We start from the raw sequence: 25,972 nt of genomic DNA on the forward strand, positions 1-25,972 counted from the left end.
TGATATAATATATTATACTTAATTAGCCTAAAAATGTGCAAAAAAACAAGAGATCAAATAGGAACATTGATGAAGGGGGCAGAAAGGAAACTGGTAACAGATATTAACAAAGTGAGGAGATGAAGTGATTGTTTTGAAGGACTGTTGAATATGTTTGATGATAGGATGGCTGATGTAAGATGTTTAGGTGTGGTTGGTATGTGCAGTGAGAGAATCATGTTTTGGCAAAGAGAGAAGAGGTGATGAAAGCCTGATGCAAGATGAAATATGGGAAGGTGGCTGGAGAGGACAATCTTGCATTTATATTTATTAAGAAAAGTGGTGAATTTGTTGTTGATTTGCCTATTAGGTTTCTCAGTATGTGTATGGATTATGATGAGGTGCCTGAGGATTAGCAGAATGCTTGTACATTGATGCTGTATAAAGGCAAAGGGAATAAAGGTGAGTGTTCAAACTACAGTTACAAGTTTTTTTTTTAGTATACCTGTCAAGTTGTATGGGTGTGTGTGTGTAGTGATTGGGAGTGTGAAAGCATGTACATAGTATCAGATTAGGGTGGAACTGTGTGGTTTCAGAAGTGGTAGAGGATGTGTTGATCAGGTGTTTGCCCTAAAGAATGTATGTGAAATATACTTACAGAAACATAGATTTGAATGGGGCATTTTTGGATGTAGAGAAATCATATGATAAGGTTGATAGAGATGCCTTGTGGAAAGTCTTGAAGAATGTACAGTATGGGAGGAAAGCTGCTAGAGGCAGTGAGAAGTTTTTATCAAGGGTGTAAGTCATATGCACAAGTAGGAAGAGAGGTGTGAATGGTTCAGAGTGAAGGTTGGTCTGCTGCAGGGATGTGATGTCACCATGGTTCTCTGATTTGTTAATGGGTGAAGTGGTGAAGGAGATAGATACAAGAACCTTGGAGAAAGGGGCAAATATGCAGTTTGTAGGGGATGATAGAGCCTGAAAAGTGAGTCGTTTTTTTTGTTTGCTGATGATATGGTACTTGTGGCAGGTTCAAATAAGAAACTGCAGAAGTTGATGACTGAATTTTGATGAGTGTTTGAAAAGAGTAAGTTAAGAGTAAATATGAATAAAAACAAGGTTATTAGGCATAGCAGGGTTAAGAATCACTCATATTAGGAATGGAATATACCAATGCATGCTTCTGAGAAGAAAGAAAAGTTCTGGTTTTAAACAGAAATAGAACTGATGAGCAAGCACAAGTGCAAGTTCAGAGGCACACTCTTTCAGTACATTGGGATGTATAGCATCAGGACCATAAAGCCAAGCTTGTTTATATGTGTACAGGGAGAGAAGCTTGTTTTGGGCAGTTTGAAAAGAGATCATGAGGAAGGGCATAAGATTAGTAACAGCATCAGGGTGTGAAGTAATGTTAAAGCCATGCAAGGTAGAGTAAGGAGAGAAATGAGAACCAAAGGGAGTTGCTGTGTCTATGGGATAGACAGCTATAGTACTGTCGAAATGGAAAAGTGAAGGAAAGGTAGAGCGACAGAAGTTGTTAGCAATACTCTTAGCTAAGGACCAGAAAGTCCTATCAGAATATGAAGAGCAGAGGGTATTGCACTTCCTTTGAATAAAGGAACACTTTGCCAAATGGATAACATACTTGCAAGCCATATGTTTGTATTTTTGTCAAGCATTTGTCTCTGGGTATATAATTTGTATAATCAACCCCTCTTACCATTATCATTGGGTTATATTGAAACTCATGGTGGATATGTAATTTGCATAATCAACCCTTCTTACCATTATCATTGGGTTAGATTGAAACTGCACATTTTTATGCTGACATAATGGAGATGTGCCTGTGATATTATATTGACCTTGAATGAATTTTTGAAAAATTCCATGTGTTTACTTTTATCATGATATGTCTCTTACCTCCACTAGTTTTTGAGACATGAACATGACTAGAAGTGACCAGTGCTGGCCAGTGCCTCTGTTGTCACATCCCCCAAAGTTGGTAACATATACAGCCTCCAAGAAGTCAAAAAGGGGCTTTTTATTACAGTACTGATAATGGAAAATTTATGTGTACAGTACTTATAGTATCTATTTTGTGTAATCAGCTTGTTTCATAGTTAACAATAGATTTAATTGAAACTGCTGATTCATTATATACATGTTAAAGATATGAATATAGGTTGTACCTCTCTAATCCGGCACTATATGCTGCCTTTAGTTTGTCGATCTGCCACCAGGGCGGTGCTGCACATCTCCATTATATTACCAAAAAATGTAGTTGCAATCTATATATATATATTATATACTTAGTCGCTGTCTCCCACGTTTGTGAGTTAGTGCAAGGAAACAGACGAAAGAATGGCCCAACCCACCCACATACACATGCATATACATAAACACCCGCACACGCACATATACATACCTATACATTTCAATGTATACATACATATACATACCCTGACATATACATATATAAATATGTACATATTCATACTTGCTGCCTTCATCCATTCTCGTTGCCACCCTGCCACACATGAAACAGCAACCTTCTCCCCCCATGCGTGAGCGAGGTAGCGCTAGGAAAAGACAGCAAAGGCCACATTCATTGACACTCAGTCTCTAGCTGTCATGTGTAGGGCACTGAAACCATTGATAATGGTAAGAAGAGTTGATTATACAATCTGTTTACACTGTTAATTTCTTATAGCCTCAGAATAAGTGTATAATGCTGACAAACCTGCCCTCTGTTGGCATCATATGCCATGAAAAACCCTTGCCCAAGATACTGAGGAGTCTCCATCTGGGGGTAAGGATTCCAAAGACAGGGTAACAGTTCTTGGCTGCAGGAACATAAAATCAAGCTGATGGTAATTGGTAAGAATGTTCACCCAAAGGCCTTTAAAGTGGTCAATTTCTGTTTTCTGGCATTTTTCAGAATTTCTGTTTTCTGGCAGTAACCAGGTCCCAAGGTGGTTACAAGTGAATCTTTTCAAGAATTAACTGGGTTGAAATTTTCCATTTTTTTTAGCTGCATTACTAAATACAATACCTACTTTTTGTAATAATTTGTATTCATCTTTTCTCATTGTTCCTTTGTCCACTAATTAAATTGAAACTGTGATGATTTGTTACATGCATCTTGAAAATATGTGTGTGACATTCTTGTGGCCATAAAAGATTTCCTACCATAATTATCATATGGTGACCTAAATAACTTAGTTGCTGTGTTCGCAAGTACTGTGTGTCTTTTCTGTGACCGAGTCATCACAATTGTCTGAAAGTTGCAGCAAAGATTTTATGAAATTATTGAAAATGTTCCTGTTATATTTAGGTGGACGCAGTTGGATATTTACAAGAAATATATGTGCTGAATTTATATACACTCCCAATTCTTTATTGCCATAAACAATATATATGCATGCATTTTAGCTTGATGCAGAAGAATTTTTATTATCCAGCTTTTAATTGCCTGGAAAGCTTTTGTTTATAGAATTTCCATTATCTCCCAGTATAAATACTTATCATAGTTATGAGTATCAGGACTACTTTGCCATACAGTTTTTGACATTATGCTTTTTGAAAGTTCACACCTCAAGAGTAGTTACTATTCACTCCACTTAGTAGCAATATTTTCCATTTCCGAGCTAAGCTTCAGTTGTCATTTGCCATTTTGATGATTCACTCTTGCCTCATGATGTTACTGTTATCTATATGCTGTTGATATGACTTCCACTTTCGGCATGATACCAGTGGACAGATCATCCAGTGAGTGAAATGTCAACAAGTTATACTAAGATTACAGTAGAAGATTGACATATGTAAATGACTGCCCAAAGTAAGAGGCATATTTATTTGATGAGAGAATAGATTAATGGTCCATCATTTCTGTGATATTAAGTTTCAGAAAGATTATCTATTCAAGATCTTTGCTGAATCAGAATCATTAAAATTTGTTGCTGGGCTTAAAGTGAACTAAACCTAAATTACATCAGGCAGGCATCTTACTGTATGAGTGATGCAAGTGAAGCTACCTGAAGGTGAACCAGCATCAGACCCATTGGTTAATGATGTACTCGATCTATGTATTTTTTCCACCATTACAGTTATTATAAACCTGCTGTTGTAGTTGATCACAGAAATACAGGGCTTTTTTCAGCAAAGGATCTTGGGGAAATATTCTTGTAACTAACATTTTCATATCTAGCACTACCTGTGTCTGGCAGAAGCCCGATAGTAAGGCTTTTCCAGCACTATGATTACAGTAACTCTGTCTTCACTTTCTACCAGTTATATATACAATGGAGAATACATATTGTTCTCATATGCTAATTTCTAGTTCATTATAAGATATACAGAACAAAGGAATAACTTCCCAAACTGATCTTAAAGGAATATCATTGTATCCAGATACATGATTAGATATATTCTAACTAAAGTAGCAGTAAGGCAGGTGAGTCTAAGAAAAGAAATATCAAGAACAACTTGGAGATGGGATGAAGCTGGTGCTATCCTGTAATATAGGTGACCCCCTAGAACAACAGTGGTGCATCATTAAAGCACCATCCAAGAATTAGTGTTAAGATTTGTAGATAGCACTAAATTTTACTATGGCAATAGATTTGAAGACTATTTTTCCCAGATTATTTTCAGTTAATAATGAAGTATTTAAGTATTAAGGTTTTTTAGTTATAATGCCCTTTATAATGATATTAAAGTACAATAACATTAGATTCTTTTCATATTCTAGCATCTAATGGTCACCTTATAAGGAATTCTAAGTTTTCATATTCTTAACATGCAATGAAAGTGAGATCTTCCTAATTTGAAGATGTTGAAATAGGTAATATAATGGCCAGATGCATCAACAAACATTGATATTATTCATTGAAGTAGTTCAATTTATTTTGGAAGGCTTGACAAACCATGCATTTTACCCCATCCCAATCCTTGGTCACCATCTACCTCAATTCATCACTATCATTCTCTGTATGAATCTCTAAATGTCATCCAGTTTGCTAGTTAAATGGCAACAGTTGCTGAAACTTTGAGCCTAATTAACATCAGGATAGAGTGTGATATACTGATGGTAAGCTGTTGTGGGAATAGTCCATACATGGGAATTAGATTGGAAACGTTTGTGGTTTGGAACATACCCTCCCCCTACCCTTATAACATGGGTTCCAATTGCCTATGTGATATTCCACTGTAACAGATCACCAGAAACATGACTGTCATTCTGGTATATTATTATTAATATTTTTTTTTTTTTGTGTGTGTGTTTGCGAGGTAGCGCAAGGAAACAGACGAAAGAAGTGGCCCAATCCACCCCCATACACATGTATATACATACGTCCACACACACAAATATACATACCTACACAGCTTTCCATGGTTTACCCCAGACGCTTCACATGCCCTGATTCAATCCACTGATAGCACGTCAGCCCCAGTATACCACATCGATCCAATTCACTCTATTCCTTGCCCTCCTTTCACCCTCCTGCATGTTCAGGCCCCGATCACACAAAATCTTTTTCACTCCATCTTTCCACCTCCAATTTGGTCTCCCACTTCTCCTCGTTCCCTCCACTTCCGACACATATATCTTCTTGGTCAATCTTTCCTCACTCATTCTCTCCATGTGCCCAAACCATTTCAAAACACCCTCTTCTGCTCTCTCAACCATGCTCTTTTTATTTCCACACATCTCTCTTACCCTTACGTTACTTACTCGATCAAACCACCTCACACCACACATTGTCCTCAAACATCTCATTTCCAGCACATCCATCCTCCTGCGCACAACTCTATCCATAGCCCACGCCTTGCAACCATACAACATTGTTGGAACCACTTTTCCTTCAAACATACCCATTTTTGCTTTCCGAGATAATGTTCTTGACTTCCACACATTCTTCAAGGCTCCCAGGATTTTCGCCCCCTCCCCCACCCTATGATCCACTTCCGCTTCCATGGTTCCATCCGCTGCCAGATCCACTCCCAGAAATCTAAAACACTTTACTTCCTCCAGTTTTGCTCCATTCAAACTTACCTCCCAATTGACTTGACCCTCAACCCTACTGTACCTAATATTATTATTATAATTATTGTTATTACTATACTTTGTCGCTGTCTCCCGCGTTAGCGAGGTAGCGCAAGGAAACAGATGAAAGAATGGCCCAACCCACCTACGTGCACATGTATATACATACACGTCCATGCATGCACCTATACATCTCAACGTATACATATATATACACACACAGACATATACATATATACACATGTACATAATTCATACTGTCTGCTCTTATTCATTCCTGTCACCACCCCGCCACACATGAAATGACAACCCCCTCCCCCCACATGTGCGTGAGGTAGCGCTAGGAAAAGACAACAAAGGCCACATTCGTTCACCCTCAGTCTCTAGCTGTCACGTATAATGCACCGAAACCACAGCTCCCTTTCCACATCCAGGCCCCACAAAACTTTCCATGGTTTACCCCAGACGCTTCACATGCCCTGGTTCAATCCATTGACAGCACATCGACCCTGGTATACCACATCATTCCAATTCACTCTTATCCTTGCACGCCTTTCACCCTCCTGCATGTTTAGGCCCCGATCACTCAAAATCTTTTTCACTCCATCTTTCCTCCTCCAGTTTGGTCTCCCACTCTTCCTCGTTCCCTCCACCTCTGACAAATATATCATCTTTGTCAATCTTTCCTCACTCATTCTCTCCATGTGACCAAACCATTTCAAAACACCCTCATCTGCTCTCTTAACCACAGTTTTTTTATTACCACACATCTCTCTTACCCTTTCATTACTTACTCGATCAAACCACTCACACCACATATTGTCCTCAAACATCTCATTTCCAGCACATCCACCTTCCTCTGCACAACTCTATCTATAGCCCACGCCTGGCAACCATATAACATTGTTGGAACCACTATTTCTTCAAACATACCCATTTTTGCTTTCCAAGATAACATCCTCAACTTCCACACATTTTTCAACGCTCCCAGAACTTTCGCCCCCTCCCCCACCCTGTGATTCACTTCCGCTTCCATGGTTCCATGTGCTGCCAAATCCACTCCCAGATATCTAAAACACTTTACTTCCTCCAGTTTTTCTCCATTCAGACTTACCTCCCAATTGACATGTCCCTCAACCCTACTGTACCTAATAACCTTGCTCTTATTCACATTTACTCTCAGCTTTCCTCTTTCACACACTTTACCAAACTCAGTCACCAGCTTCTGCAGTTTCTCACCCGAATCAGCCACCAGCGCTGTATCATCAGCAAACAACAACTGACTCACTTCCCAAGCTCTTTCATCCACAACAGACTGCATACTTGCCCCTCTTTCCAAAACTCTTGCATTCACCTCCCTAACAACCCCATCCATAAACAAATTAAACAACCATGGAGACATCACGCACCCCTGCCGCAAACCAACATTCACTGAGAACCAATCACTTTCCTCTCTTCCTACTTGTACACATGCCTTATATCCTCAATAAAAATCTTATCACTGCTTCTAACAACTTACCTCTCACACCATGTATTCTTAATACCTTCCACAGAGCATCTCTATCAACTCTATCATATGCCTTCTCCAGATCCATAAATGCTACATACAAATCCATTTGCTTTTCTAAGTATTTCTCACATACATTCTTCAAAGCAAACACCTGGTCCGCACTTTCTCTACCACTTCTGAAATCACACTGCTTTTCCCCATATGTAAACATATAAACGTAATTATGACCTTTGATAAAACATTATACTGTAGAGGCACTTCAGAAAAACTCATTCATATGTCTGTGCATGCCAGTGGCTGAAATCTAAACTTTAGGAAAAGAGGCCTTAGCTACTGGAACATCATCTTCCTCCTTTCAATCAGAAACATTGCCCCAGTTATCCAGACTGATAGACCCATGACAATTGAAGTTACATGTTCAAACTGATGAAAAATAAACAAACAAATTTAACTTATGTTATACAGCAATGGTTCTTACTTAACCTGTTGTCCATAGGAGGATAGAGATGAATTAATCAGAAGATTAATAGGATTTGGGTGTTATTATTTGCTTTCATTGTGATTTCAGACTCGATATGACATTGGATATGTGCTAAAAGTAGTCCACAGACACAGCGGGTGTCTCCAAGTGGTCCACATACAAAAAATGGGCAAGAACCACTGTTGTAGAGAAACACTGAGATTGACTAGTAGTAATTCACTTAACCTCCTCTCCTACATAATCAAGTTTTAGGCTGGCTCACATGAAGTGTAGATAATCCACCAAAATATGAAATTAATGATTTGAGCTTTTCTATTACCTTTTCAGTATCAAAAGTAGATATTATTTTCAAGATCTGACAATAGAATTCCTTGATATCCTAACCGGAAAGAGAAAAGTTATACATTGAAGACTTTATGAAAAATTCACTCATAAATGGCACAAATTGACCCAAGTCAATGAACAGCTGAAATTTTTTTTTTAGAAGAAATTTCAAACCCAATATTCATTACAGAATATAATTATCTCTTTGAGATAAAGATATTCCTGGGGAAGGGACAGATTTCTGGTGAAGAAAACTTTTCATTTTGCCTTTTTATTTTTTTATCGATTACTCCAATGCAGATTATGATAATGACAGTATGGTATGCAGTTTTATGTACATAAAAGTTCTTTACATCGTAGTTTAGTAGATATTTAGGTAGTTACCCTAAATCTAAAAACTGATGCTTGTAGCTGCATATCAAGTCTTTCACATCAGTCAGATGCAGTCTGTATCTGAGAAGCCTTACACCATTTGTGTACAGGAACTGATGTGACTGAGCTGGTTGACAGAATTAAGTCAGGTGTTTACACCTCATCACTGAGTTGTACTATAAGGCATCTTAATCGTTGATGTCCTCATACTTGGTCCCACTTCAGATGCTGCCACAAGGGCTTCAGTTCCTGCATCTGTTGCAGCCCTCCTCATGCCACTCATGATTTTTATGGAAAGATAAAGCATTTGGGAAATACAAAGATAACATTTTGCTGCTTATTGAATAGCCTCTGGCTCATATCAATATGAAAGGGAATACAAAGCATAATAGTTAGATATTAGTAAATTGATAGTTGACTAAGAATCAATATCCTGCCCAAAGAACAATTGTTACATGTCTTTTCACATAACACATAATCACATGTAACAATAAGAGGATGTAAAACATGTTTATGATTTCGGCGCATTACACATGACAGCTAAAGATTGAGTGTGAACGAATGTGGCCTATTTTGTATGTTTTCCTGGCGCTACCTCGCTGAAGCGAGGGTTAGCGATACTATTTCCTGTGGGGCGGAGTAGCGACAAATGGATGAAGGCAAGCAAGTGTGAATATGTACATGTGTATATATATGTTTATGTCTGTGTATGTGTATGTATATGTTGAAATGTATATGTGCGTGTATGGGCATTTATGTATGTGTATATGTATATGTGTATATTTTATCCCTGGGGATAGGGGAGAAAAAATACTTCCCATGCATTCCCTGCATGTCGTAGAAGGCGACTAAAGGGGACAGGAGGGGGGGGGGCTAGAACCCTCCCCTCCTTGTATTTTAACTTTCTAAAAGGGAGAAACAGAAGAAGGAGTCATGCGGGAAGTGCTCATCCTCCTTGAAGGCTCAGACTGGGGTGTCTAGATGTGTGTGGATGTAACCAAGATGAGAAAGAAAGAGAGATAGGTAGTATGTTTGAGGAAAGGAACCTGGATGTTTTGGCTATGAGCGAAACGAAGCGCAAGGGTAAAAGGGAAGAGTGGTTTGGGAATGTCTTGGGAGTAAAGTCAGGTTGGTGAGAGGATAAGAGCAAAGGAAGGAGTAGCACTACTCTTGAAGCAGGAATTGTGGGAGTATGTGATAGAGTGTAAGAAAGTAAACTCTGGGTTGATATTGGTAAAACTGAAAGTGGATGGAGAGAGATAGGTGATTATTGGTGCCTATGCACCTGGTCATGAGAAGAAAGATCATGAGAGGCAAGTGTTTAGGGAGCATTTGAGTGAGTGGGTTAGCAGCTTTGATGCATGACACCAGGTTATAGTGATGGGTGATTTGAATGCAATGGTGAGTAATGTGGCAGTTGAGAGAATAATTGGTGTGCATGGGGTGTTCAGTGTTGTAAATGGAAATGGTGAAGAGCTTGTAGAGTTGTGTGCTGAAGAAGGACTGGTGATTGGGAATACCTGGTTTAAAAAGGATATACATAAGTATACGTATGTAAGTAGGAGAGATGGCCAAAGAGCGTTATTGGATTATGTGTTAATTGATAGGCACGTGAGAGAAAGACTTTTGGATGTTAATGTGCTGAGAGGGGCAACTGGAGGGATGTCTGATCATCATCTTGTGGAGGCGAAGGTGAAGATTTGTAGAGGTTTACAGAAAAGAAGAGAGAATGTTGGGGTGAAGAGAGTGGTGAGAGTAAGTGAGCTTGGAAAGGAGACTTGTGTGAGGAAGTACCAGGAGAGATTGAGTGCAGAATGGAAAAATGTGAGAGCAAATGATGTAAGGGGAGTAGGGGAGGAATGGGGTGTATTTAGGAAAGCAGTGAATGCTTGTGCAAAAGATGCCTGTGGCATGAGAAAGGTGGGAGGTGGGCAGATTAGAAAGGGTAGTGAGTGGTGGGATGAAGAAGTAAGATTGTTAGTGAAAGAGAAGAGAGAGGCATTTGGACGATTTTTGAAGGGAAATAGTGCAAATGATTGGGAGATGTATAAAAGAAAGAGGCAGGAGGTCAAGAGAACGGTGCAAGAGGTGAAAAAGAGTGCAAATGAGAGTTGGGATGAGAGAGTATCGTTAAATTGTAGGGAGAATAAAAAGATGTTTTGGAAGGAGGTAAATACAGTGCGTAAGACAGGAGGACAAATGGGAACATCGGTGAAGGGGGCTAATGGGGAGGTGATAACAAGTAGTGGTGAAGTGGGGAGATGGAGTGAGTATTTTGAAGGTTTGGTGATAGAGTGGCAGATATAGGGTGTTTTGGTTGAGGTGGTGTGCGAAGTCAGAGGGTCAGGGAGAATGGTTTGGTAAATAGAGAAGAGATGGTGAAAGGTTTGTGGAAGATGAAAGCCGGCAAGGCGGTGAGTTTGGATGTTATTGCTGTGGAATTTATTAAAAAAGGGGGTGACTGTATTGTTGACTGGTTGGTAAGGTTATTTAATGTATGTATGATTCATGGTGAGGTGCCTGAGGATTGGCAGAATGCATGCATAGTGCCATTGTATAAAGGCAAAGGGGATAAGAGTGAGTGCTCAAATTACAGAGGTATAAGTTTGTTGAGTATTCCTGGTAAATTATATGGGAGGGTATTGATTGAGAGGGTGAAGGCATGTACAGAGCATCAGATTGGGGAAGAGCAGTGTGGTTTCAGAAGTGGTAGAGGATGTGTGGATCAGGTGTTTGCTTTGAAGAATGTACGTGAGAAATACTTAGAAAAGCAAATGGATTTGTATGTAGCATTTATGGATCTGGAGAAGGCATATGATATTTATTTATTTTGCTTTGTCGCTGTCTCCCGCGTTAAAGAGGTAGCACAAGGAAACAGACGAAAGAATTGCCCAACCCACCCACATACATATGTATATACATACACGTCCACACAAGCAAAAATACATACCTATACATCTCAACGTATACATATATATACACACACATGTACATTTATACATACGTACATAATTCATACTGTCTGCCTTTATTCATTCCCATTGCCACCCTGCCACACATGAAATAATAACCCTCTCCCCCTTATATTTTACTATTATATTTTACTTGAGGACTTTTAGATCATATGAACTGTATGTACAGTGACTGAAAATTAGATGCTCTTAAGATAATGCAATTAAGCACCAGCAAAAGAAAACCTGCAGTTGGATGTTAATGTGGCTTGTATTATTTAGTTAGACACATTGAAGGAGAGATGTAGCACTCGTAGCTTGTAATTAAAGGTTCTGTGGTACTGTGTGGTGTTATATATATTACTATTAAGAAATCGTACAGCTTGCTAAGCAGTTTCATCATTCAGCAATCTACATGATAGGAAGAGCATTTGTCTCTCCTCGACAGCCTATCTCACTAACATGAGATATATTTTTTAGGAATATGAGGGTAAGTATCTTCCAAGCATCAGTAATTCTGGTGAAGGAGCTCTAGCCTTCACTCGGGCAACCCTTAGTCATGATCATGGCTACTGGCTTCTTTTGGGCCTGCCGTTGGATAATCTGTTACTGCTACTTGGCTGTTGTTAACCTCCTGAATTCCAGCTTGACTTCCTAGGGATTGTACTCTTGTCAGTTTTTGCTGCTATCAGATTAGCTTTTTCTTTACCATGAATCGGTACAGCATCCCTTACCTGTCTTTCTATGTTTATTATTTAGTTTATTATAAGAAGAGTATTCCTATCTTTGTCTTGTTTAATTTTTTAAGATACTGTATTTTGTATGTACTTATGTATTTATAGGGATTTACATGTATTGTTTTATTTCAAGTGTTACTGTCTCTTAGAATGTCCATTTGTTTATTTAACCACCCATGTGCCCTAGTCTAGGCCATGCAATTATTTTTAAGTGGTGTATAGGTGGTAATATTGAAAGATTTATAGGTGGATGGAATATTTGTGCAACAAAAAGTTTGTCAGTGGTGTTTGAATACTATATAACAAATTAACAAGATGGATGGTTGTTGTTAGCATAATTAAGTCTCTCTCTCTCTCTCTCTCTCTCTCTCTCTCTCTCTCTCTCTCTCTCTCTCTCTCTCTCTCTCTCTCTCTCTCTCTCTCTCTCTCCTCTCTCTCTCTCTCATTTATTCTCTTTCCCATGTTTTATTTTTCAGGTCCTTTTTTAGGAGATTAGGAATGTATGGGCTAGAGATAGGATTTAGAATGGTATCATTGTAGTTTAAGTGGCTGTTTGCTGCTTGATGACTAAGGCACTTGATGGAAAACCATTCTTACCCTGGCTATTTCCAAAGGCCTCTAAGACCCTTTTTACCAAGGAGCATATAATATCTGGGCAGATGCCTTTTTGAGGTCATTCATAATGTCAGCAGAAATATCATTAGGGAAGGATGCTTTCAATTGGTATAAGTGGATCTCTTTGTCACTAGAACCAGTGTATTCCTTTTGACATGTTCCTCTAGTTTTAGATATAAAGGCAGTTGCAATATTTATTTCATCCATGCATTGGAATGATGGGATCCTAATTTATCTTTTCCCCTCGCTTTTCATTTTCGAGAAAAAGTTATTCTTGACAGCTGTTTTCTAAAGTTTAGTAACATCGATAGCCCCAGGTGGATTAAGCAACTTTGGCAACCTTCAGCTGTGCAGTGCTCTCCAAATGGACCATTAGGTTCTAGAGCATATCAGTTTTTTGCTTGACATTGATCACTTAAGTTTAATATCCTGAAATTAGCATGCAAGAAATTTCACAAAAACTTCTGCAGGCAAAGTTTTAGGGAATTCCTAGCAAATGACCTCTAACTTAACATTTACGCTTGCGTAAAAAAAGTGCCAATTGATCTGGAAAATTTTCAGTCTTTCCATGAGGAATCAGATGTCCAAGACATGACTGAATCCTTATGGATTGAGTTCTTGTCATGCCTATATTTTGACAAGAACAAAGATAGTAACATTGTGTCCTCGTATAAGAGTGCTCCTTAAGAATCACTGTATCAGGGTTTTGGAATTGATTTGATGGGCCCAAATTGGGAGAATGTTCTCTGCTTTTTCTTTCTTGGGAGACCAATTGTTGTTTCACTTTAACCAAGTTGAGAGCTTTTAGAAGTGTTAGGTCTTTTGCAATTTAAATCTTTTCCTGGCTGTTTACCTTTTCAGTATTTTCCTTTGAAAACTCGTTTTCCTTTTAGCCTTATGCTCTGAGAGGGAAGATGGTAGATTAATGAAAATCTCCAGGGTGATGGTAAACCCAAACCGTAGATTTTTGTCTGAGAATGAGGTTTTAGCCATATTGTCATCTCATGGAAGGATATATCTAGAGACCATCATGCATATCTTTGGAACCTTTTAAACTTCACTTAAGATTATTGAAGGAACCATTTATTTATACATCCTGGAACCTTGTAACCCCTCTCAGTATGGAATACCTCTCTGTGGATTTAAGAACCCATTTGAGTAGCTCAACCATGGCATATGATGTGAGGGAGGTAGCACCTAGCCTCCCTTAGAAACCTTTCATTTGAGGAGATGATTTTTTTTTTTCACCTGTCTAATGATTACTAATTTGACATTGTAGACGTATTCTGTTTGGCTATGGGGGTTCCTCCTTCAAGAGAAGCAGATTCCAGTGAGCTTTTCAATCACCAGTAAAGGTTTTATTGTTGCTTTGGGTTTAGTCTTAACTGAAAGTTTTCTGTGAACCCTCTTCCTTCATGTAGGTATGGTCTCTTACTCACAGGACAGACCATAATGGAGAGAAATGTAGGTTTTGAGAGTAAAGAATCTTTTTTTTTCTCCAAGGATTTGTTCCATGACCATTTATCCTGCTTTTCTTTTTATTTCTTTCCTGTGACTGCCTCTTGGGTTGGCTCCTATAATCCATAGATGATGAACTTTGATAGGTAGATGACATCAACCTGGTTGTGGTTTTTTAATTGGTTGAGAGTGGGCCCAGAATAAGCAAGCCACTAGATCAAAAATAAGTGGTTGATAAATGGTGAGTGAGGGTTATTATTTCCTAACCAGATTTATTGAGGGTTAGAAGATGACCTTTATATTCTGAGAGAATATATCTCATTCTCATGGGACACCATCTCAGAGAGAAAAAGTTTTTCAGTTTTCAAAACATGTTATTTTATAGCACAGTGAAAATTGTAAGTAACCTATGTTACCATTTTTTTTAGGTCTCATAATTACTGGTCTTTTGTCAGAATTTGCAGATTAGTTCAGTGACATTTCACATGTATTATTATGCTCAATATTTCACAAAGGATCTTCAGTATGTGATTTCTCAATGATCATCTTTTTTCTACCAAAGTGCCTGTGCAAAGGTGGTTCAGGAAATAACAAGTGTAGTGTATAAGGCCTGAGTTTAGTATAATGGCTTGGGGACCAAAGAGTTAATGAGGAACAGTGCATCAGCAGTACTTAAACATTATATTACTGCAATCATCTGGGCTCTGTAAACACAAAGTTTTTCCTGCAAGTTGCCATCCAACGCACAACATTCTTGTGACAATGGCAGCTCAGACACAGACACCTGAAGCAAATGATAGTCCTTCCAGGCGCATTGTTACCAAAACTGTGAAAACCATCGTGCCTGCAGCTGAGGAATGTGCATACACACAGTTTTACTGGTAAGTCCTATATGAAGTCAGAATTGTGGGAATGATTTGCATGACAAGATGAGGTGAAATGTGAAATCAAGACTATTAGACGTGATTTGCATGACAGGATGCTGTGAAGCTTAATGGGACAAAGAGTGTGATGTGATATTTTTGGTGAGGTTTTCTCATCTCATGCTTGCTTACCTAGTAACTGAGGACTGGTGCATGATTTTTTTTCCAGTGATATTATGCAGGACTGTACTGTTTTTTGTTCTTTTACATTCTTTATAGGTAGGATTTTCCTAGGATATTTTGTTTAGGCAGGTGAAGAGGAAATTGAAGATTATTTTAAAGAAAATAGAACTTCAATTGTTTGCACCAAGTTTAGGGGATGCATTTTTTTGATAAGGCAAAAAATGCAAATGCTATACTTTCAGTTCGATGAAAATTGCACGAGTTTCTTTATTTTCATAGAATAAACAGGCAGTGGAATTGGAAAGCCATGGTAAATTTTACAAAAACCTGTGAAACTCTGTGCAACAATGTATGCAAGAAGTCATTTAATTGATTTACCTGATAAATGACTTTCTTGCAACAGCAAACCTGCAAGCGGAAGAAAAGGGCTACATGAGCTGTTATAAACACACGTGGTGGGTACACAGTGACCCAAAACAGGTGAGTACCGCAAAACTTTACAAATTCATAATTCATGCAAAGGACTTATAGATTAGCAGAATTTATGAATTTGGATGAGTATTGTCTCAACATGAATTCTTTTTATATTAAAGGATGGCTTTTTAAGACAATTAAAACTCATTAGATAACAGAGTTGGCTAGTTTTCATGAAAACAAGTTTCTCTCACTGCACCCAGAAAAGCATAAATAAGTGGATGATATAGCTATGCTTAATGTTCAGCAAATATTTCAGCTACTCACAGTTTCCACTTCTGTAGTAGTGATGGCTCAGTAGCAGCAGTTAGAAAAGCATTTAGAAATTACTCAAATTGGCTAGGATATCATATAAATGAATCAGGTATATTTTGGTAGCATAATGAAATAAGACTATGTAAAACAATATACCTCTGCATTGACACAGGTGAGAAAGTGTAAGTAAGAATAAGAATTAGAAGATCCTGATAGGGAGAAGATTGGAGGCTATAAAGACAGTAGTAATTCAGCAGGCAATTCCTGGAGGATAGTTTGTAGTTTTACAGTGTCTTCTATAATACCAGATGGTGTTGCAAAGGGAATAGGATCAAACTATACCAAGCTGAAATTCTGTAGAAACATAGATTGAAATGTAGAGTTTCAGTCAGAGTAAGAAACAGTCCTAGAAGAGTTTTTTGAGGTTTATGAGGGAATCACCAGATGTGCTGAAGAAAGCCAGTTGAAGAAAGACAAGATTCAGCAGATGTCAAAAGCCCAAGAAATTTAGTTATTAACTCTGAAGGTTATACTGATATACTGGCACAGCTACTAGGCAACACTTGGAGACAAGAAATTAGTATTGTACAATAAGGGAAGAAGGGCAGAGAAATTCGAAAAAATAGGAAATTGAATATAGACAAAGTTTATGAAAATCCTAAACTGTTTCATTGATGTATTATGAATGAAATGTCAGTAGAAAAACAGAAAATGTGAATAAGTTGTAGGGATCAAAGGAAAGAATTGTCAAAGCAGAAGAAATTTTGAGAAGCTTGACCATAATTTCTAAAGTATATTCACAGCGGAGGACACATTACTGCCAACTTTAATTAGACATGATGGGGAGAGACAATAGAAAGCCATGAGACAGACTTTTAGATAGAAAGGCTTATGCAGAATCTACAGTGCCTGCCAATAAAGTTGGCACAAGGGGACTGGTGCATCCATCAAGGATAAACATAAAATGAAATAATGAAAACGGTATTCACCAAATAGTACTTTATTGGTTTTCTTTTCCTCTTTGATACTTTGTGAAATGACCAGGAAATATATCAACAATGTTCTAAAGCTTTTAGGGTCTATCTTTGCCCAAATTTCATGAATGGCCACCTCCAACTTAGGTAACAACGAAGTATCCCAGTTACTTAATTTCATTTTCATAAGTACCCACAAGTTTCCTACTGGATGCAAATCAGATGAATTCCTGTGCTAGTCACTAGAAAACTCCAGTGTACAGTCTTACGCCAACTAGAAAACTCCAATGTGCAGTCTTACGCCAACTAGAAAACTCCAGTGTACAGTCTTACGCCAACTAGAAAACTCCAGTGTACAGTCTTACGCCAACTAGAAAACTCCAGTGTACAGTCTTACGCCAACTAGAAAACTCCAGTGTACAGTCTTACGCCAACTAGAAAACTCCAGTGTACAGTCTTACGCCAACTAGAAAACTCCAGTGTACAGTCTTACGCCAACTAGAAAACTCCAGTGTACAGTCTTACGCCAACTAGAAAACTCCAGTGTACAGTCTTACGCCAACTAGAAAACTCCAGTGTACAGTCTTACGCCAACTAGAAAACTCCAGTGTACAGTCTTACGCCAACTAGAAAACTCCAGTGTACAGTCTTACGCCAACTAGAAAACTCCAGTGTACAGTCTTACGCCAACTAGAAAACTCCAGTGTACAGTCTTACGCCAACTAGAAAACTCCAGTGTACAGTCTTACGCCAACTAGAAAACTCCAGTGTACAGTCTTACGCCAACTAGAAAACTCCAGTGTACAGTCTTACGCCAACTAGAAAACTCCAGTGTACAGTCTTACGCCAACTAGAAAACTCCAGTGTACAGTCTTACGCCAACTAGAAAACTCCAGTGTACAGTCTTACGCCAACTAGAAAACTCCAGTGTACAGTCTTACGCCAACTAGAAAACTCCAGTGTACAGTCTTACGCCAACTAGAAAACTCCAGTGTACAGTCTTACGCCAACTAGAAAACTCCAGTGTACAGTCTTACGCCAACTAGAAAACTCCAGTGTACAGTCTTACGCCAACTAGAAAACTCCAGTGTACAGTCTTACGCCAACTAGAAAACTCCAGTGTACAGTCTTACGCCAACTAGAAAACTCCAGTGTACAGTCTTACGCCAACTAGAAAACTCCAGTGTACAGTCTTACGCCAACTAGAAAACTCCAGTGTACAGTCTTACGCCAACTAGAAAACTCCAGTGTACAGTCTTACGCCAACTAGAAAACTCCAGTGTACAGTCTTACGCCAACTAGAAAACTCCAGTGTACAGTCTTACGCCAACTAGAAAACTCCAGTGTACAGTCTTACGCCAACTAGAAAACTCCAGTGTACAGTCTTACGCCAACTAGAAAACTCCAGTGTACAGTCTTACGCCAACTAGAAAACTCCAGTGTACAGTCTTACGCCAACTAGAAAACTCCAGTGTACAGTCTTACGCCAACTAGAAAACTCCAGTGTACAGTCTTACGCCAACTAGAAAACTCCAGTGTACAGTCTTACGCCAACTAGAAAACTCCAGTGTACAGTCTTACGCCAACTAGAAAACTCCAGTGTACAGTCTTACGCCAACTAGAAAACTCCAGTGTACAGTCTTACGCCAACTAGAAAACTCCAGTGTACAGTCTTACGCCAACTAGAAAACTCCAGTGTACAGTCTTACGCCAACTAGAAAACTCCAGTGTACAGTCTTACGCCAACTAGAAAACTCCAGTGTACAGTCTTACGCCAACTAGAAAACTCCAGTGTACAGTCTTACGCCAACTAGAAAACTCCAGTGTACAGTCTTACGCCAACTAGAAAACTCCAGTGTACAGTCTTACGCCAACTAGAAAACTCCAGTGTACAGTCTTACGCCAACTAGAAAACTCCAGTGTACAGTCTTACGCCAACTAGAAAACTCCAGTGTACAGTCTTACGCCAACTAGAAAACTCCAGTGTACAGTCTTACGCCAACTAGAAAACTCCAGTGTACAGTCTTACGCCAACTAGAAAACTCCAGTGTACAGTCTTACGCCAACTAGAAAACTCCAGTGTACAGTCTTACGCCAACTAGAAAACTCCAGTGTACAGTCTTACGCCAACTAGAAAACTCCAGTGTACAGTCTTACGCCAACTAGAAAACTCCAGTGTACAGTCTTACGCCAACTAGAAAACTCCAGTGTACAGTCTTACGCCAACTAGAAAACTCCAGTGTACAGTCTTACGCCAACTAGAAAACTCCAGTGTACAGTCTTACGCCAACTAGAAAACTCCAGTGTACAGTCTTACGCCAACTAGAAAACTCCAGTGTACAGTCTTACGCCAACTAGAAAACTCCAGTGTACAGTCTTACGCCAACTAGAAAACTCCAGTGTACAGTCTTACGCCAACTAGAAAACTCCAGTGTACAGTCTTACGCCAACTAGAAAACTCCAGTGTACAGTCTTACGCCAACTAGAAAACTCCAGTGTACAGTCTTACGCCAACTAGAAAACTCCAGTGTACAGTCTTACGCCAACTAGAAAACTCCAGTGTACAGTCTTACGCCAACTAGAAAACTCCAGTGTACAGTCTTACGCCAACTAGAAAACTCCAGTGTACAGTCTTACGCCAACTAGAAAACTCCAGTGTACAGTCTTACGCCAACTAGAAAACTCCAGTGTACAGTCTTACGCCAACTAGAAAACTCCAGTGTACAGTCTTACGCCAACTAGAAAACTCCAGTGTACAGTCTTACGCCAACTAGAAAACTCCAGTGTACAGTCTTACGCCAACTAGAAAACTCCAGTGTACAGTCTTACGCCAACTAGAAAACTCCAGTGTACAGTCTTACGCCAACTAGAAAACTCCAGTGTACAGTCTTACGCCAACTAGAAAACTCCAGTGTACAGTCTTACGCCAACTAGAAAACTCCAGTGTACAGTCTTACGCCAACTAGAAAACTCCAGTGTACAGTCTTACGCCAACTAGAAAACTCCAGTGTACAGTCTTACGCCAACTAGAAAACTCCAGTGTACAGTCTTACGCCAACTAGAAAACTCCAGTGTACAGTCTTACGCCAACTAGAAAACTCCAGTGTACAGTCTTACGCCAACTAGAAAACTCCAGTGTACAGTCTTACGCCAACTAGAAAACTCCAGTGTACAGTCTTACGCCAACTAGAAAACTCCAGTGTACAGTCTTACGCCAACTAGAAAACTCCAGTGTACAGTCTTACGCCAACTAGAAAACTCCAGTGTACAGTCTTACGCCAACTAGAAAACTCCAGTGTACAGTCTTACGCCAACTAGAAAACTCCAGTGTACAGTCTTACGCCAACTAGAAAACTCCAGTGTACAGTCTTACGCCAACTAGAAAACTCCAGTGTACAGTCTTACGCCAACTAGAAAACTCCAGTGTACAGTCTTACGCCAACTAGAAAACTCCAGTGTACAGTCTTACGCCAACTAGAAAACTCCAGTGTACAGTCTTACGCCAACTAGAAAACTCCAGTGTACAGTCTTACGCCAACTAGAAAACTCCAGTGTACAGTCTTACGCCAACTAGAAAACTCCAGTGTACAGTCTTACGCCAACTAGAAAACTCCAGTGTACAGTCTTACGCCAACTAGAAAACTCCAGTGTACAGTCTTACGCCAACTAGAAAACTCCAGTGTACAGTCTTACGCCAACTAGAAAACTCCAGTGTACAGTCTTACGCCAACTAGAAAACTCCAGTGTACAGTCTTACGCCAACTAGAAAACTCCAGTGTACAGTCTTACGCCAACTAGAAAACTCCAGTGTACAGTCTTACGCCAACTAGAAAACTCCAGTGTACAGTCTTACGCCAACTAGAAAACTCCAGTGTACAGTCTTACGCCAACTAGAAAACTCCAGTGTACAGTCTTACGCCAACTAGAAAACTCCAGTGTACAGTCTTACGCCAACTAGAAAACTCCAGTGTACAGTCTTACGCCAACTAGAAAACTCCAGTGTACAGTCTTACGCCAACTAGAAAACTCCAGTGTACAGTCTTACGCCAACTAGAAAACTCCAGTGTACAGTCTTACGCCAACTAGAAAACTCCAGTGTACAGTCTTACGCCAACTAGAAAACTCCAGTGTACAGTCTTACGCCAACTAGAAAACTCCAGTGTACAGTCTTACGCCAACTAGAAAACTCCAGTGTACAGTCTTACGCCAACTAGAAAACTCCAGTGTACAGTCTTACGCCAACTAGAAAACTCCAGTGTACAGTCTTACGCCAACTAGAAAACTCCAGTGTACAGTCTTACGCCAACTAGAAAACTCCAGTGTACAGTCTTAACTTCACTGGTGGACACCATCACTATTTTAGGTGGGGTACAGTGATTTTCTTTCAGTTACATTGGTGTGTCCTGTTCACACCAACTTCATTCGGCAGGCACTATATATGTGTGCAAAGAGCATGTCTCAGATGAAATCATGCCCATTTTAACAAAGAGATTGTAGAAACAGGCAATTTTAGTAACTATATAGGAACTCACTGAAAGGTATCAGTGCCAAGGAAGCAGAAGAGAGCAAATGTCAGGCAAATTTTAAGAAAAGTGGTAGGAAATGCACAATGACTTTCAGGATTGTATTACTGACAAGCATAGTCTGTGAGACACTTGCAAAAGGTAATCAGAAAGCAAATGTATGAATACTTGCAAAGAAGGAACTATCTACATGAGAGGTAGCAAAGATTTAGAGGTGCAACATCATATTCAATTAATCACCTGGGCTTTTCTTATGGAATAATTACTAACCTTGCAAGAAAAAGATGGATAGGCAAGCTGTGGGCACAAGAATTTGAAAACTGGATGTTTTTAGATCATGGATATTCAGATTGGAGATCTTTTGTACTCCCACTGTAAATCAAGAATTTCAGAGATTCGGATTATTATATGTTTTTTCATACTTGTTTACTGTTTCCCTTGTTTATGACATAGCAACAGGAACAGTTGAAGAAATGGCTTCATTCATTCGCAATCGCTCTCTGGCTGTCATGTGTAATGCAACCCACAGCCCCCTATCCACAGCCAGGCCTCATAGTCATTTCTTTGGTTTTCCCTGACCATATTATTTACCCTGGTTCAGTCCATTGACAGTACATAGTTCAACTATTTATATGGTAGGTATCCATACTTCAAATAATTTCATGTATTTAGAGTAGGATAATGGATGCTGAATTTTCCTCAGTTCAAGTTACTGACCATCTCTTCACCTTTGAATATCAAAGATCCAACACCATTGCTTAGAACATTAATTGAAGACCTCTGTTTTAATGATAATCTGTCGTTGAATCTGTTGTTGGACAGGCAGGGCAAAGTGAAAGTGTCAGCCTGTTATCTTTTCCAGGTTCTGATCATTTTATTTGCCTTGCCTTATACTTGATATCAGTACTATCTGTATACCCTCGGGAATGATTCGTCAGTTTTCATACAAGGTCCCTCTTTACTACAGGGTGAATAGAGCCAGTTAGGTCGAGGAAACTTGTCTAAGGGTTTCTCTCAGGAATTTGAACCCAGTTCCTCTCCTTCATGAGAAGAACCTGTTACCTCCTATGGCTTCTTCATGATTATGATGACATACTAATGAGTAAGGTGCTGATTGGTTTTACAATGAAAAATTTAGATTATGACACCATTTCTAGAATACCTCAACAAATGCTGCTTGCTTATACAATATATTGGGATGCAGATCTGTATGTTACATTTGCCTGTGGGTCATAGAGGATGATGGATGAGGTCATGTATGTATAAGGAAGTCATCTTGAGATGCATAGCTTAAAAAAGTAATTTGTTGGCTTTACTTTCCTGTGGGATCATTTATGGTTAATTCCTGCAACCAGATTCGTATTGCAGTCCATTTTGCAGTCTCAGACTCTATGTCAAACTCTGCATTTTCCTGTGGATATGCTAAATCTTAGTTTTCTTGTATTGTATCTCCCTTACTTCTTTATTCCTTTGTCTTTCTCTTTTTTGCTTGTAGTGTCCTTACATGTGTGTTTTATAAAGTTCTCATTCTTATTTCACTTTTCCTCCTTTTAGGTTTCTTACTTCTACATGGATATTTTTGTCGTTTTTGCATGTTACTATCCTTCATGTATACCATAGGATTAGATTTTTACACATAGTATAATCAGATGGTGATATAGTGTCAAATTCTGTAGTGTCCTGCAGACATGCTTCACCTCAGTTTCTTTGTACAGTTTTTGACATTGAAGGCTCTATTCATGGACAAAAGTTCACATCAAGACTAGGTCTTAAATAAAGTAAGAAAAGTGTTAAGGAGAGTTAGAAATTAGAGAAAAAACAATATTTTAAGCATTTTGGAAGAAATTGAAGATCTAGTTCACCCTTACTAATGCATTTTGCTGTCTTTTTGTACTCTGCTTGTGCCATCCTCCATGTGTGTCTTTCTTAAAAATCACTCATTTCACATTTTTTTCATCTTTCTTTTATAGTTCACATATTTTTCATCATTCTTTTATAGTACACTTTTCTTTTATTGCCTCTACATGCGCCATCCTCCTTTTTTAAGTTAAGCTCTCATTCTCATTATTCATTTTGTAGTGCTGCCTCATTGTTACTCTTTCACTGCTGTATACCAAGGACTACATGCAGAATTCTTCAAGTTCCCCTCCACAATGGAATGCTTAAGTGTAGGGATGGTCTGTGCTGTAATTATGGATTATGAGGAAGGATCTACAGTGATTGACTGGTTTTGATTGCAAATAGACACATTGTAATGTGCAGGCATATGGGAAAAAAATTCTAAAGTTTTTTTATTCTAACTTGGAGAATGTAGAAAATAGTTATCCTTTTATAAAGGGCTCATAATTTATCATTATGTTATCTGCCATCAGAAACCTAGTTTGTCATCTCTCTTTGAATATTCCTAATTTCCATGACATTTTTAACTGCATGTTCTTCCAGTCTTTGGTTGTAGGGCAACAGTCATCTGGGTAATGTGAAAATGGAGTCTTTATGAATCCTAAACTTTGTGATCACTTACTATAGATTATTGAATTTGGATAATACTTGTTAAGATTACTTGTTTCAGTGATTCTTTGTTCATGTTCAGAGATGCTGGTGCTTCATGCATTTGAACATGTGCTTAGGATATCAGTTGTATCAAAAAAAAGTTTGCCTTGGAACAAGAAAATTAGGAGAGGCCTGTTCTGTCTGAGATATGATAAGGCAATATTCCAGTGATGCTGTGTGGTTTATCTACCATCTTCTCTAAAGGCAGCATCACCATGGATGAAGCATTGGTTTCGAGTCATTCCTCTGCAGTCAAACAGCCACATCATAAGTCCAAAGATCTGATTTGATTTATCTTGATGGTTGCTTAAGACTCATTTCCCGCAGTCAGCTTCACCTATCACCATATCTGTGGTTGGTGTCATAATTTTGTGTTTATTTTCTCCTACATATAATGTCATCTGTTCGACCATCTCATTCACAATTGGCTGTCTTTTTTATTGTGTGTGCTTATTTTGGGTTTGAGAAGGTAGTAGAGTATGTTTGCTTCTTTCATTTGATGTCTAGTATGTGTGAATATCCCACACCATTATTATGGTGGACTTAATATTTTCTTCCTTGTTTTTGATTGTTGTCATGCATTTTTTTTTGTGTTTGCGTATATGTGTTTTCTTCGTTTAGTGAATCATGTTTGATAGTGTATTTTTTTTCATTTTTAATACTTTGAACCTTTTCTCCTGTCGGACAGTAAACATTGAGTACAATCATAGCACCATATCCTGGCAGATTTGGCTATGTGCAATGAAAGTGTTGGCCTCCTTTATCCAGTATTTTTGTTTTAGTACTTGCTTTATGTGTATAAGGCAAGTGTAAATACTCGATGCCTGCTTTGTTGGAAGGACTTGCTGTGACAGTATTCATGCTACCAGTGAAACAATGGGGCTTTCCTTGTTATATATGGTGGATAGATTGTTAGAAAAGGATGTCTGAAGCAAATTTGCTCAAAGTGAAATTTTTTTCCAAGCAGAAAAAGGGATTACATTTCATGCTCCCTCACCCAGACCTTTTGTTTCTGGCTTTGCCTTATGATAGAATAAAGCATTAAAATTACTGCATGTACTATACATATAAGGCATATAAAATCAATGAGAAATTATTTCAATTAATAATACTTATTAATACAGGCTGGTGTTTTTAACAAGAAGAGTAGGTTGTATAGGGTAAGTGTAGAGTACATTTAGCTAAAGGATGGTGTAGGGAGGAGGTGGTATTAGGTTGTGATAGTCATCAGCAGGTAGCAAGTGTTGCCTCATGTAGAGAAGGTACACTGCCATTGACTTTTGATTTTGATCTTTCACACATCTAGCCAACATTGTTTCAACTTTTTCTATTTGTGGATTCTTTACTCTGGCTGAGGATGAGTTAACTGAATCACAGAGCTTCTGATTTTCTTAGTGTTACTCCTGATTGACTGTATGCTGGACCCAATGTTCTATGATTATCCAAGTGCTGAGGCTGCATCAAAATTTTCAAGTCTGCTAATTACTTTCAGCTATATTTCAAAGGTGAACAGTTATAGGACAACCTTGCGTATTTGCTATCATCCAGGGCTCTGTCACTAAGCACTGCAAACAAATTTCAAAATTCAGAATTTTTTCATGAATTATGTTCACTGAATTATGTTAGATTTGTAATAATTTTAAACCTTACGAAGTAGTTACACAGTTTATAAAA

General features: G+C 38.7%; 1 protein-coding gene across 14 annotated transcripts in view; it reads left to right on the forward strand.

Moving 5' to 3' along the window:
* tun (N-terminal glutamine amidase tungus) overlaps window positions 1–25,972 on the forward strand; it is a 155,124-nt gene that overhangs the window by 75,425 nt on the left and 53,727 nt on the right. For 13 of the 14 annotated variants that reach the window (XM_071662479.1, XM_071662482.1, XM_071662477.1 and 10 more), the window contains exon 2: window positions 15,039–15,357. The exons of the other annotated variant lie outside the window; for it this stretch is intronic. In XM_071662479.1, coding sequence (XP_071518580.1) covers window positions 15,239–15,357 — 119 coding nt within the window. In that variant the 5' untranslated portion in view covers window positions 15,039–15,238. The remainder of the gene's footprint in view (window positions 1–15,038; window positions 15,358–25,972) is intronic. 14 annotated transcript variants of the gene reach the window in all.

Source organism: Panulirus ornatus, chromosome 6 (genome assembly GCF_036320965.1).
Source record: "Panulirus ornatus isolate Po-2019 chromosome 6, ASM3632096v1, whole genome shotgun sequence".
Lineage (NCBI taxonomy): Eukaryota > Metazoa > Arthropoda > Malacostraca > Decapoda > Palinuridae > Panulirus > Panulirus ornatus.